The 15072-nt window shown below is 38.4% G+C and overlaps 1 protein-coding gene across 2 annotated transcripts in view; it reads left to right on the top strand.

Annotated features, from left to right (window-relative positions):
• The window catches only part of TPCN1 (two pore segment channel 1), a 1721246-nt gene that overhangs the window by 566574 nt on the left and 1139600 nt on the right, over window positions 1-15072 (top strand). For both annotated transcript variants that reach the window (XM_044068445.1, XM_044068446.1), the window contains exon 4: window positions 11675-11788. In XM_044068445.1, the coding sequence (XP_043924380.1) occupies window positions 11675-11788 (114 nt within the window). The remainder of the gene's footprint in view (window positions 1-11674; window positions 11789-15072) is intronic.

Raw genomic sequence — 15072 nt, 5'->3', positions numbered from 1 at the left:
TGAAGGAATATAAACAGCCTGAAGAGTCATCTGATACTGGACAGCCAGATCTCAAACCTGAAGGGCTAGTCTGCACAGGAGTTAAGACTGCATCCCCCTTGCTTACTGATGTACCACATCACTGTGGTAATTTCTGTAAAGATTTTGAGAGACTCTGGAAGAAACAGTATGGAAGGCCTGAAGAGCAAGGAGAGCTCTCTCCTCCTTGATGTTGATATAGTCCACCCTCTGACAAATAGTCCAAATGTCATAAACCTTTAGAAGTCCAAAAGAAATCCCCCCCCCCACCCTGTGTCTGAGGCATTTGAAAAAGTTTCTGAGAGGGGACTGGGGGTTGAAAATGAAGCCCTGGATTGAGAGACAGTTGATGAGTCCACCACTGAAGCTGTAGTTTGAGGCATGGAAGAAGAGGAACTAGAAAGTCTAAAGGATGACAGTGTTGAAGCCACACCGACTTTAGAAACCTCTGAAACTTCCTCATGTGGAGTCTGGCTAGAGGAAGCATAGGAATGGTGGAAGCCATATAACCCAGATCCCTTAGAAACTCCCTGGCAGTAACTGATACCCAATGAAGAAGGGATTGAAAAAAGGCAATTGGAGTCAGAGCTTTGGATAGTGGCAAAAAAGTCAGCATAGGAATGGACTGGAGCCTGAACCCAAGAAAAAAATGATCCTGAGAAGGAGTCAGGAAGGATTTTTGGAAATTTACAGTAAACCCTAGACTTTGCAGGAGGCAAATAGCATAGTGGAGGAGCTGAATCAAGTTCTCTGGGGAGGAAGCCAAATGAGCAGGTCATCCAGGTAAGGAATGATTTGTAACCACCACCCCCCCCCCATCTTGCAAAAGGCAATCACAAGGGCTAGAACTTTCCCCTCAGAATCAGGAATGTCAGAGATAACCTGATAGGCCTGAGAAAGAAGAGCTAAGACATACCTGGTTATATGGGTCTGATAGTAGGCCAAAAGACCAGGGCAGCAGCAGTATAAAACTTTCTGCAATGCCATTCCATGACCCTAACTGTCCTTGTCAGAAGGAAACAATTTAGTGGAAGGCAATAGTTTAGAAGGCATGTCAGAAGAGGAGTCAGCAGGACATTTGTAAAGAAACTTGCAATCATCAAGCACTTTATAAAACCTATCAGCTTTTTTAGGAGCTGGAGGCTGGAAAACAGAAGCCTGAGAAGCTGCTGAAAAAGTGTCCCAACAGGGCAGCTAGGACAGGAGGGACAGCAGAGGGCTTAGGAGACTCCATCTGGAGGAGTTCATAATGCCTCTTCTGGATGTTAGAAACCTGGGTACAGTCCCGTTTAGAAAATTCCATCGTATGAGAGAGAGTATCCTCAAAAGAAAGTTCCTCAAAAGGAGAATCTGAACTAATGGGTCCTCCCCCTCAGAACCATAGTTTAATGGAGAAGGAATCTGAGAGGAGTAAGTCAAAGACTCTTCTCCGGAGTCCATTTCCTCATCAGAATAGTACTGCTCCCTAGGCCTCTTAAGCGAGTAGATGACCAAGGGGGGTAGGAACAGAAACTCCCAGGAGGGGCTTCAAGGCCATAAGTGCATTAAACAACCATTGTGTAAAATCCTGCCATTCATGCTGGAGATTTATGTTTTGTTTTCTGCTTCTTTTTTCAAAGGGATGCCAGCCCTAAAGATCTTAGGAGGTTCAGACCATTGCAGACACTCGATCAACATAGGGGAATCTTTTCCTGAATAAGAATCTGCGTAACACCCCTCAGTCCCTCAGTCCCTCAGACCATTGCCAACACTCAGTCAACATAGGGGAATCTCCTCCTGAATAAGAATCTGCAGAACACCCCTCACTCCCTCAGATATAATCAGCTGAGGTTCCCCATCAACATCTGCAGAGCCTCCGAGGACATGTGAGAAGCAGGATCCATGCCAGCATCTGAAGTGACAGCATCAGAGAAATCTGATGGAACAGCTGGAGATGATCTGTGTTTTCATCAGCGTCAAGAGAGACATCTGGGGGAGGTGGTACAGCAGCTGAATCCAACCTGACTTTTTTTGGTCTTCTTAGCAGACAGCTGAACCTTGGGATGGGATGATTCTGCCATCGTACCCTGTGCAAACAACTTAAGATGCTGGTTCTCTAAGTAGATAGACAAGTAGGAGAGATGAATATGAAGGGTATTAGGGATAAATGGTTGACAAATTGGGCACAACTTATGGTCATGAGAAGCACCCAAGCAAAACAGACACTGCTCATGATGGTTCTTATGGAGAATCTGTCTCCCACGCTGAGATTTTCTCTTTCTGGGTGACATGTCATCTAAGAGAAAAAAACAAGATAAGAAGAAAACCCCAATGGGGCACTTGTCTGAAAATGGCTTAGTAACCAGCAGAAATGAATGAGTGTTCAGACCGTTGATCGAAGATGGAGTTCACACTGGCGGCAAAGAAGCTCTGAGGTATGTACAGCCATACATCACCTTTATGGCCTACACCATGAGCAGGAAGCATACATGTGAAGTACAACATCCTTAAAAAAAAAACTAAGGCTTTGGTATACTGGCCAGACATTGGGCTACCCTTAGTAGTGGATCCCTTTAGCAAAAATACTGCAACAGTGTTATGGAAGGACATCTTAAGATGCTGTGTATTCAGTTCTTGCTGATACTGGTAGGAAAGACAGTTACTGGTCAGAAGAGCTGATGATCAAAGACATGTTGTGTGCAAGCTAGATGCGGGGGAGGAATGCAGCATATTGTCAGAATTCACCTTTAAGACACATAATTTAAATAATAAAGTATTTGGGTGAGCAAGCTTGCCTTTGCTGTATATAGTTTATTATTTATTTATTTGACATTTGTTTATCGGGGTGATCTGACTGGGTCTACAGAACCCGTTTTCAGCAGAGGCCCGGGGAGAAAAGCTCCACATACAGTACAATACAAATACAGTATAATCCAATGCAATAAAGATTACATTAGAAATACTATACAAAAAAATAAGTTGAAAGAAAAAACTGTTACAAGATGTTGTAATATATTACTACACATCTAAACAGTTCTATACAGTTAAAACATTACAGATATTAATAGTCACTCTCATCATACATGATGTAGAAATAGCAGCCAGAAAGTTAGTGATACAGACATATAGCGAGGGAGCTTTACGAAGAATAGAAGCAATAAAGCCTGGGTAGCAGCTAAGGATATGGTATAGAAGCAGAGAAGGAGTTAGAAGAGCTTTAGGATCTTGCAGTCTGTGAGGGACTGAAATGTGAGAGAAGAAGAAGACCTGAGCATTAGGTAGGCTTTCTGCAGAAGCAGAGCCATGTATTTTTGAGATGATTTTTTAAAGAGGCTTTGAAATGGGTTAGGCCAGGAATAAACCTGGTAGCTAGAGGTAGTAAATTCCAATGTATAGAGACTGAGTATGAATACAGAGAGTGACCAGGTTTTCTTGTGGGTTTTGAGATAGCTAGCATATTTTTGTCTTCTGATTGTAGGGATCGATTTGGTGTCTAAGGTGCAACTAGATTGGCTAGTACAGGGCAGACAGTAGGTTTGAAAATAAGGTTATGCAAGGTGGATAGCTAAATAAAGGCAAGTTGGTTGGGTAGTTCAAGCCAGTTTAATTCTAGGAGTGGTTTACAGTGGTGTGTGTGTGATATTTAAAGTTTGTGCAAACTTTGCAACGTTTTTGTAGCACTGTTCCAACTTGCTTAGGGTAGAGCTTTGTAAGTTAGGTAAGATAGGGGCACCACTGTTAGACAGAGGCACAGTATACTAACCTCGAAAAAGGGCATAGCAAAATTAATTTAAAATGGGTGGCGAAAGCCAAACACACTCTGGCTAGGCTTATAAATGCCCTAGGGGAGATAGCCTAGTATGAACCTATGAACCATACAGAAGAGAGGGAAGTAAAATGTTTTTGTAAGGGTAGTTTTGGTTGCTGCAGTAAAAAAAAATGTTTGTTTTTGTATATGAGTCCCAGTTTTTGATGAGTTTTCTTTATATTTTGCTGTGTATGGGGGTCAAATGAAAGTTTATTTCAGATAAATTTATTTCTGTTGTCAGATGCAAGGATGTTGAAATGATCAGTGACAAGGGAGGTGTTTTTGGGATGAAAGAGTACTAGTTCTGTCTTCTTTGGATTAAGAAAGAGTTGGGCATTTCTTAGCCAGGATTCAACTGCTGTAAAGGACTGTTGAGTTTTTGAGAGTAGTTCTGGTAGTGATTGAGCAGTGCAGATTATGGTGGAATCATCAGCATATTGAATGAGGGTCCCAGAGTGAGAGGCAGTGTGAAGGTTGTTTGTAAAAATGTTAGAGTAGGGGTCCTAGGATGGAGCCTTGGGGGACTCCAGTAGGGTTGTGGAGAAAGGGTGAGAGTTTGTTGGACCATTTCACTGCTTGTTTACGATCCTTGAGGTAGCTCTGAAACCATTTTACTGTGTTATGTGAGAAGCCTAAGTTCGACAGTGTGTTCAAAAATAATGGGTGAGACACTGTGTCAAAGGTCTTGGAGAGATCAAGGAATACTGAGGCTGCATCTCTGGCCTTGTTCATGGTGTCTGTAAAAGGTAATAGGGCTGTAGCTGTGCTCTGGCTAGGTTGGAAGCCATGTTGGGTTTTGATTAAAAGATTGTTTTGCAGTAGATATTGCATTACCTGCTGATGGATACTTCTCTTGAGAATTTTGGATATGGGTGACGGAAATTGGATGGATCAAAAGAGTTGCCTCCTTTGTGGATGGGGTGATGTGAGATTGTTTCCATATGGTAGGTACTTATTTATAAGGATACTGATTGGGTAGGCAACTGAGTTAACAGCCAGTTTGAGGAAGTTTGGGGGGAGATTGTCAGCTGAAGTAGAGCAGGGTTTTAGTTTTTGTAGCAGTTTCTTAATGGTGTCAGTGGGTATAGGCTGAAATGAGAATGGGGTTTGTATGACATTTTGCTGAGTGGGGGGTTAGTAATGACAGGGTTAGAAGTAGTTGATGGCTTGGGGACAGTGTCTGAATAGGTTGAAGGGTGGGGGGAGTCCAGCATTAGGGGTGTTAGTAGGTCTGAAATTGTTTTTATAAAGTGCTTGTTAAAGTTTTCGGATATTTGTGATGGAGGGGTATCAGGTGATAGGGTGTGCTCTCCATTTCTTCCAGGGTTAGGTAGAGAAGATATGGAGTGCCAAAATTTACTGGGGTTGATTTTATGCTGGAATTGAAGCTGGGAATAATATGACTTCTTATCTCTGTTGATTAGTGTTGTCACTTTGTTGTGTAGTGTTTTGAAATTAACATGATTTTGTTAATTTTTGTTTTGTTTCCAGGTTGACCAGGCTAGTTCCCTTTGCTTCATCAGGTGTTTACATTAATTTGAGAGCCATGGTGCTGAGTTCTTTTTGATTCTATTCATCCAAATGGGAGCTAGTGTATTAAGTATGTGAAGGAAGGCATTATTAAAGTATAGTACAGCATTATTAAGAGGTATTTGTTTAAGGGGTGTCCAGTCTATTTCCTGTACGAGATTTTTGAATTTATGCTGACAAAAAATAATTGTGTTTCTAACTGATTTTATAGTGTGTACTCTTTAGTTGTTGGGAGTTTGTTGTAAGGGAGTAAGCGATAGATGATCGCTCAGGGAGCTAGGCAGTGTACCAGAAGAGGGGTAATTAGCAGGGTGGGATACTAGAATCCAGTCTAAGGTAGATTGGCAGGCAAGATCCTTGCTGTATCTTGTTGGAGCATTGATAAGCTGAGAAGAACCATACAGATTTATACTATTTGTGGGGGAGTCGGAAGCTATGGTTTGCCAATCTATATTTACGTCTCCTAAGATTATTGTTTTGAGGTTTATTGTTTGGGATGTCCAGGATAAAATATTTTCCAACACTGGTAAATTGTTACCTGGTGAGATATATATTACTATTATGCAAATTCTTTTTGATATATTAAGGTTCAAAAAGGAGAAAATAAATAAATAAAGGGAACATTATCTATTTTAGCAGCTGTGGGTCATACAAAATTACTCACTGTTTTTGATACTAACCAAAGGTTCTGGCATATCATAGGATCATAGGAAGTTACTAGGCTATTGGCTGTGAGGCCCTTATAAGCCTAGCCAAGAGTTTAGCCCATGTTTAGACAAGTCAGCACCCAAAGCCCCTGTCCAGCAGGGACATAGGTGGAATCCCAGGGGTGTATTTTCTGTTTCCCATCCAGTTATCCAGGTTGCACTTAAAACTCTGCTTGATGTGGAGAGGGAGTCTACTCCACAGACGGGGAAGTCTCTGGGACACAAATCTGTCCTGCCAAATCCTACTGATGTCGCAGACCAGGCTGAGATCGCAAGTGCGTGTTACTCGAGTTGAGCTTGACTTGTGGATATGCCGCAGTCCCATCAAGGCAGGGTCTGATATTGCTTTGTATGCCAGACAGAGGTCACCTCTGAGGAGTCTGTATGAAACTGAGTAGAGGGACAGGGCTTTTAGCCTGTGTAGAGTAGATGTTTGAGGCCTGGATTCTCCTGGTGAGAAACCTCTGTGGTCTCTCCAGCTGCTGCATGTGCTTTGTGAGGTACATGCTGAAGAGGGAGTTGTACTCAATAATAACCACTCAACAAGCTGCTAGAATATGATGCAGCATGGCTACATTGAAATGCTTAGTGTTCCTTTGCTTTGTTGTGGTAAGTGCTGCAGTGTATTTTATGTGAGTGGTTTCTTAATAAAATAACTGTATAAACATTTTATTAAGGATCCTCCAACATAATTCTACTACTACTTCCATTAGTGACATCGCAATAGGGATGACATAGAGGTCCATTCATTGACTTTAATGGGTAGGACCGTATGCATTAAAGTCTATGGATTCACCCATACACTGTCAGTGAGTTGACATCATGGAGAGTAAAGTTAATTTAATTTTTGCTGATGTCAGCAAAAGCAAAGACTGTTTTAGGAATGATTTTATTTAAAAACTTAATCACATCTAATTGGAACCAGTGGGGGAAATGTAGTATGGCACTTTAGATACTACATGCAGTGGTGTATAAAGTAAGTCCAAAAATCTTGAGATAATGCTTTTAGTATCTGGTTAGTACAGTTTGTACGGTACTTTTCCGTTAAAGCCCTACCACTTTGCTCTGCTGTGAACTGAAGCCGTACCTCACGCTGATGCATTTCTAAGTATTCATACACTACAGAATAACTAAATTAAAGTTTCTGAAGAGTTTATATCCAGTAATGGATTGTAAATTCGTGAATAACCTATCACCTCAAGAAACAACATATCAGCTACATTGTGCAGTACTTATTTTTGCCGGTAAATAACCCTTTCAGTTTGCGATGCCAGTATTTCATTTCCTGTGTGGCAACTACATCTCTAAAACTGACAAACAACTTTTTGTTGTTGCGGTAGGTGTAAGTTCTTTCACACTGTTTGCAAGGATCGGGACAACCGGGCAGTCAGACCCAAATATAACCCTTTTGCTTGTGATCCCACTTGCAGTGTAAAATCATTTTGGGTACTTTTCCATTCAATACGGGACCAGGTACGTTCACTTCTGTTTCCTCGGAGACGTTATTTCCAGGCTATTTTTCCTTTGAATGGGCTCTGTCTATCAATCTGATAATACAAGATCGTTGGCAGAAGGAGCCATTGACAAGGTAAGGCACACTTACTACATATTGACAAACTGCTTACCAATGAGTGTGGCGGACACGTCCGGCTTCATCTACGCTACCAATAAAAGGGCGTCTATTACTTCCCCCTGGCATGAAGTAGCCAATTCAAGTCTCTGCTGTGTGATGAATTGGTAGGGGTTTAACGGAAAAGTACCGTTTGTACTTTCAAGTTCTGTGAAGTGAAGCAACCTAAATTCAATATGTTTAATACCAACTGATACGCTACATTAACATTCCAAATTATGTTTTCATTTACACTACTTCATCAGATGTGAGCTAAACAGTCAAATGTGTGTATTTATATACATCCTAATTAAATTGAAAACCTATCACAAAGCTTTTCAGTAAAACTGTTAAAAACTAATGTTAAAAAGCTTTATTAATCATATAACTACACTTTCTTTACTAAGAACCTAAATCAATAAATCAACTTCCATATAGCAATAAAAATCAAACTAAAATAACATATATCTTTTGATCTGTTTCTGTTTATACATATTGTTGTGTTAAAAAGTAAATAAATAAAAATGTTATAATAATGAAAACTGAAATTGTTTCATTACATAAAAAGAGAGATTTTTCCCTTATCTCTACGCCATCTCTTGGCCATACATAAAAATGCATTTCTACATCACATAACATTTAGCGTGCTAAAAAAAGGGAACTTTTAAAATCCAAGTAATGTTTAAAACAATAAATAAAGTATAAAATGTTCATTTGCAATTTAAAATAAAAATAAATTAAATTTAAAATTCCAAATCACACTTTTAACCATTGTTTCAAAATGTCACAACATTACTAAAAATGCATTTTATAGCTTTGATGCTCTAAGCATGAGAAGGGGGGCTATGGAAATATGATCATTTAACCCTGGACATTTATTAGCCTGCAGAGTGACTTGCCACCACAGCTCCCTGTATTTGATTTTTCCTCCCACAAGCCACCCCTTCCGTCTAGCTTCACCCTTTCTAAACCAAAGAATAAAACATATGCATATTTGCAGTCTGCTTATGTTAGTATAGAGCATTGGTTTCTTATTTTGTATGTCATATATATGCTCATATATCCTTCTTCTTAGTTTGCGCTCTGTCTTTCCTACGTAAAATGCTTGGCAAACCTGACATTTTGCCAAGTAAACTAAACCATTACTGTCACAATTAATGTACTCCTTCCCTTCTATTACCATATTTCTACCTTCCAGATAAATGGTTTCTTTATTAGCTATGTAACCACACTGTGAACAGTGCCCGAATTTAAAAGTCCCATTTCTCCTTCTGTTAGTTGTGGAACCAGTGTCACAGTTGGTTTCCAGTAAGTTTTTCAGACTGCAAGAATTTTTATATACCACTTTTAACTTATCCTTCGTTATATTGTCTAGGTCAGTGATAGCTGTAAACCTGCTCCATTCCTTATCCATAACCCCCCTAACAATTGTATTCAATTACCAGGGCCACACTAAAATTTTCTTCTGTTTTGTCATGTACTGTACTTTCTTCATCAGTACCCAGAATAGGTTTGAATTTCGTTAAACTTCCTTCAAGAACCTCTTTTTCAACTTGCTCAACCAACCAATCTGGGTACTTCCTTGCCTTGAACATTTGATTCAAAATGTTAGTTTCCTTTACATAATCTTCATTGTTGGATGTCATTCTGGAAGATCTAATATATTGTCCCTTAACTGTATTCCTTTTATAGTGCATGGGATGAGCACTATCATAGTGTAAGAGTTTGAATAAGTACTTGTTCTGTACACTTTAGAGTTGCACTTATTATCCACCTTATAAATCTCCACATCCAAACATTGGAGTTTTTCCTGACTCATATTATGTGTAAATTTCAAGAAATTGGTACTATTATTTAAAAAATCCATACAATTTGGTATTTCTTCCTTTGGCCCTACCCAAAAAATACAAATATCATCCAAGAATCTTTTGTAAAAAATCCACTTTTGGTTATATTTTGACATTAATACCTGCCTCTCTTTAAACTATTGCTATTAAACATATTGAATTTGAACTCTCTTGAGTTTTATTGTTATGCCTTCCAGAGTCTGCCTTTGGATTTATTGGTGTTTTGTGGAGACCTTGTGCTTTTTTTTTCTAGTGAAGCAACCTATTACATCACAAGTTGGAGTCAGTTAACAAGGGCTTCTTGCAGTGTTAATGCAAGAGGGTACATTGTTAACTTTTGGGTCTATGATTGATACCAAATTATGTTATGCTCAAATAAGAAAAATATATTTACCATAGGTTTTGACTGTGAAAAGTAATATGACTGTGTTTGTAGCATTAGACCACTTCAGCGCATATTTAAAAAGTCATTACCCAATGTAATACAAAGATTTTAAAATTATACTCTGCTTAAAATGTATGATTTGCAATTTCAGTGTGAACTTGGTAAGTCACAGCACTCAGCTGCTATCTCAAGTGGAATATAATGTGTGTAAGTGCATGGAGAATTTGTGAAAAGTTTGAAAGTCTGGAGGATTGTTTTTCTGTGGAGGTATCTGCTAAAAAGGAGCAAGAGTTAGAGGCTTGTACCAAAGATAACTGAATTTCAGTTGCTGTGTGATGTTGATATGACAGGATGACCACATAAGTCAAATTCATTACATCCTGTTGTTAGACCATACTTTCCCTATTGAGATAGGCTGTTATGTATGGAAGGCTTATTATTTAAATCTGAGAGTTATCATTCCTACTCTGATATTTGAGTATGTGCTAATTAAAGCCCATGAGTTATGTTTAAGCATCAGCAGATACAAAGAGAGAGTTTGTGATGCCATGTATTGGGTAAGATGAATGCACAGATGCAACATTCCTTACAGTTTTGCACCATATGTTCTATCTTCAAGAATAAAAATCAGAACAAAGAGCTAATACTTCATGACATTCTAACTTTACCTTGGGAGTCGACTTATCCTGTGATGAGGATTTACATTTTTCCTGTGTATAGACTGTTACGCAAAATTCCCTGAGGCTGTTGAGATATGTAATGGTTTACCTCCATAATGTCGAAGGTCACAATGGTGAACATGCACAATGCTGAACTATTACCGCTGAAACCTCAGAAAGGTGACAAACCATCGTAAGTTGACATTTTTAACCGCACCACACCTACAAACAAGTGCTAACATGGATCAAAAAGGGGGCAAGATTTTGTGGTTCAGAATATTGGCGTTCAGGGTTTTGTGAAGGTGCAGTTCGGAGTTCGCGGAAATGGGTTCACCATTGCGGCTGTCGACATTATGGAGGTAAATCTATGTAACAGTGGTTTCTATTTTTTCCTCCTAAAGTGTTCACTCTTCTGTATTTTGAGGTACATTGTTTATTTTCTTATTCCATTTAGTGTATTGCAGTCATAAATCTGTATTGATGGTTGCGTATCATGTTTTTCACTCATTTTATCTGTTTGATCTGTCTGACATGGCAGTCTTTCTCTTTAAATCAACATGATGTGCCTTCATTGTTTTCCATCAGATGCCTTCATGTTGTACAGATAATAGTCCAGTTCAACCACTTATTCCTTTTCCCCTATCCATCCTTTTCATATTAGAGTTTGTGTACTTCTTCTTCACATACACCAAGCCCACTCCCTTTTTAAAGTCATCTACACAATGAGAGCTCATTTTCTCTATTTACAAGCATTTAGGAATCATTCTTTTCATATACAGAACTTCTTTGCCAGTTTAACAGTGCAAAAGTTTAGTGTGTTTATTAAGAAGTAGCTCCCTTGCAAAAACCATACTGCCACCTTAGGATTTATCACCACTTCTTCCTTATCCATCCTTGGTCATGGTTCATTGGAAATTATTTGATGCTCCATGGCTCTGAGGTGATAAAGACTCATCACAGCTTTTATTTGTAGTGACACACCAGGGATGTATGATAATGCCATATCTTGGACATTTTTTGTTCCTTGTATCTAAAATTTAAAATTAGAAATAAATGCAGTGGTATTAAGACGTGAGGAAACTGTACAAGACTGTTAAGATATACAGTTTTATAATCTCTATTTATTTTCCAGGTCCATGCTACCCTAGAGATATTCACCCTTGTAATGGTGGTGTTTGAACTTGCTATGAAGATGCGATGGCTAGGCTTCCACACATTCATCAGACACAAAAGGACAATGCTAAAGGTAAGCGGCCATGATGTTTACACACTACAAGTAAACTTTTGTAATTAGTGTTTAGAATTGCACTGTGAATGCAAATAAATAAATGAAGGTATTGCTTTTATGGATTCTACTATATGGGGTAAAAATTTGGAAGGCTTTCTTCTGAACTTCTCTTGGTATGATTCTTTCAGTTGTCTTCATTGCTTTGGGCTTTGTGCTTCTTTCTTGTAATGCCATGGCATCATAAAATAAGAAGAAGGCTTTGTTGCTGCTTAACTTCAGTCTTCATTCTAGCTTGCTTCATATGGATGTTTCTGCATTTGATGCTGAAGCAACAAAGTCTGATTTTCCCTTTACCTGTAAGATCTCCAACTAGGACCTGCCTAAGAATTGCCCTAATTTCTAGGAAGGACAGATCCCCTAAATGGTGAGACAGATATAATTTATGTGGGACTAGATTAGTGACAGTCTGAACTTTCACACAGGATTGAGACACCAACTTCTTAAAGCTATTCACATATGATGCTCCCACACTTTTCAGGTTAAAAATCTCCACTATATTTATTTTGTAAAGGTTTAGGCATTTAATAACACTATACTTTTCATTATGGTATTTCAGGATATTGCATTAATAAAATGCATTGCATAGTTTTCTCTAGATGCAAGCAAGGGTGCTGGAACTGTGTGCCTTTTGGGGGAAAAAAGGAAAAAGAAAGAAACAAAAGGTCCACAGCTCGCCTCTGTGTGGATGGCTAGGTAGAACTAGAATTTATACATTGGCGCTGTCTGTGTGAACCAGTCCTTTAAAATTTGAATGGCTGCAAAGTGTTGTAAAAAAAAGTATTGTTTTACTACGACAACAACAGATTCTGCCTGGCAAGATCAGCCTGCAATTTACACTTTTAAAAAGATGAATCCATGGTTCATTGAATGAATAGTAATGGGGTGGCAGGTGATAACATTAAACATCTCGAGCCAGCCAAAGTCTGTAATAATATCTGGATAGGCATCGTCAAATGTGAAAGAAGGTGGGGTAGGTGAAAATTATAGTCCCCCCCCCCATGTAAGGAGCGGACATTCAGATACTCAGTTACATCAGTTAAAAGAACTAGTTTTTCTGTGTGTGTTGCTCTTGGTTCTGCTGACATTTATGCATGTGTGTTGCATATGGATCTCCCCTTTCTGTTTTAAACTTGGCTGATGATGAGCACATTGCTGCTCAGAGTTATTTTGTTGAGGAGAAGATTGCCCTGCCAAGAAACCGGGATCATGTCACTGCTTATTTTGCAATTGTTCAGTAGTAAATACTAAGTGCTTAAGTTATTTTTATAAAGTAATAATAATAAAAAAGGAAATATTGTAATGGAAGCAGGAAAATCACAAAAATGGCACAGATTGTAAATACAACTTTCTTAATGATTAGAAAGTTGTTTGAATAAAAATGTGTGATTCTTCCTGGCCAGTCAGACTGTCCCATCTGTATGAATTCTGAACAATGCCAAAAATAATTGGGGGACAAAAGACAGATTGTAAATGTTGCTGTTTAAAGTTAGAAAGCTGTTAGAATAGCAGGCTTTCCAACATGCATTTTCTGAAGAATGAATCTCAAAGGTCTATCATTTAGTCTGAAACACAGATGTCTGTAATAATTTAGGTTAAGTTCAATCCTCAACGGTTTGCCAAAAGCCACATATTGTATGAGGAACAGACCAAAAATATGAGGCACAAATCTGGACATTCTGTGAAATTCTGGGCAATTAATAGGTGTGCCAGTCACCAAAAGCATATACATAAATAAATAATGCAGACAGGGAAGACACTTGAATGACTGTTAAATGCACAATAAAACTCGCTAGTAAGTGTTATTGTGCTTTTAAAGACTGTTGAACATAACAGCTCAACCTCTTGGAGGAAGAAATCTGGACAAAGCCATACATAAAAATGGGACAAAGACCCCAAAATAGGGACACTTTAAATATTGTTCTTACAAACTTAGAAAGTTGATAGAATAACAGATTTTCCATTAACATATATTTTCTGCAGGGTATGATTTGCCAGAAAACCACAATTTTATGAATAACGGACTTAAAATATGAGGCGAAAATCTGTACAGTTGAGAGGTATGCTGCTGAATGTTACTGCTTTTGACTGCTTTGAGAAGTTAGTTTCTTCCCTGGCTTAAAATCCTCTACTTTTTTTCCTGTTACTGCAATTTATCCCCAGCCCCATTTTGACCGACTTTTAAAGCCAATCATGATTTTTTTTCTAAACAGTAACATCTTTGTTATCACTTATGGCATAAGCAGTCACACATTTATATAAATGAAAACAAACCATATTGACGTAATCCCAGTTGCAAGCATTTTACATCATAAATCATGCTGATACAATTTTAGTTGCAAACAAATTGTCATTCAAACATTACATAACTCATTTAAATCCTGCCTTCTTTTAAACATCATTCTTTTCCTGTTCCCACAATTCCTATTTTTTTCCTATGCAATTTGCTCCTACCCTTTTCTAAAGATCCAAATTACAGTAGTTTTATCTCTGTTATTATATTCACTACTAGTACAGTTGGTTTAGATTTTTTTCCATTTCTAGTAATTGCTTTTTTGGCGCCGTCCATAATTAGACTCAGCAAGGCCTTACTATGTCTGGGCAATTACATTTTTTGTCATAGCTCATAAAAATGATTTCCCAAGTTACACCAATTTGCTCACAAAGTACCTCCATTAGAGTAGTCTGCGGGGGATATTTCAAGTCTGCCAACTCATTACAGTCCCAGAAAAATATGTTCCCATTTACATCTTTCTTCCCTATCACACCTCCAACATTTGCTGTCTACCAGAGGAAAACTTCTTTGGAGTCTACTTGGGGTATAAAAATATCTGTGTAAGCATTTCCAAGCAAAAATCCTAAATCTTCAAGATTTTGTATCATATTTGGGAGACAACACATATCCCCCATTGTTTCTTTTTGAGTTGCTTATCCAATCTTTCTTTCCACTTATTTATAACCTCCTCTAATTGATTCTTATAGTTATCATGCAGTATTTTGTATGCTATACTAATTATTCCTTTTTTAACAGCAGCTTTTGTTTTAGATTATACTAAACAGTCTACCAGTGCTGGTTGTTCATTTAGGAGACCCCCCATTTCTTTCTCTTTGCCTGTACTCCGATATCAATCCTTGATAGGGAAGACAATCTCTAACTTGCAGTCCAAATAAATTCTTGGCATCTTCCCATTCTATTACATTTCCCTCTGTAGTTATTTGCTTCCAATACCTTGGTTCCTTTGCCA

Source organism: Protopterus annectens, chromosome 4.part0 (genome assembly GCF_019279795.1).
Source record: "Protopterus annectens isolate FY-2018-M chromosome 4.part0, PAN1.0, whole genome shotgun sequence".
Lineage (NCBI taxonomy): Eukaryota > Metazoa > Chordata > Ceratodontiformes > Protopteridae > Protopterus > Protopterus annectens.
This window is presented reverse-complemented; position numbering and strand designations above follow the sequence as displayed.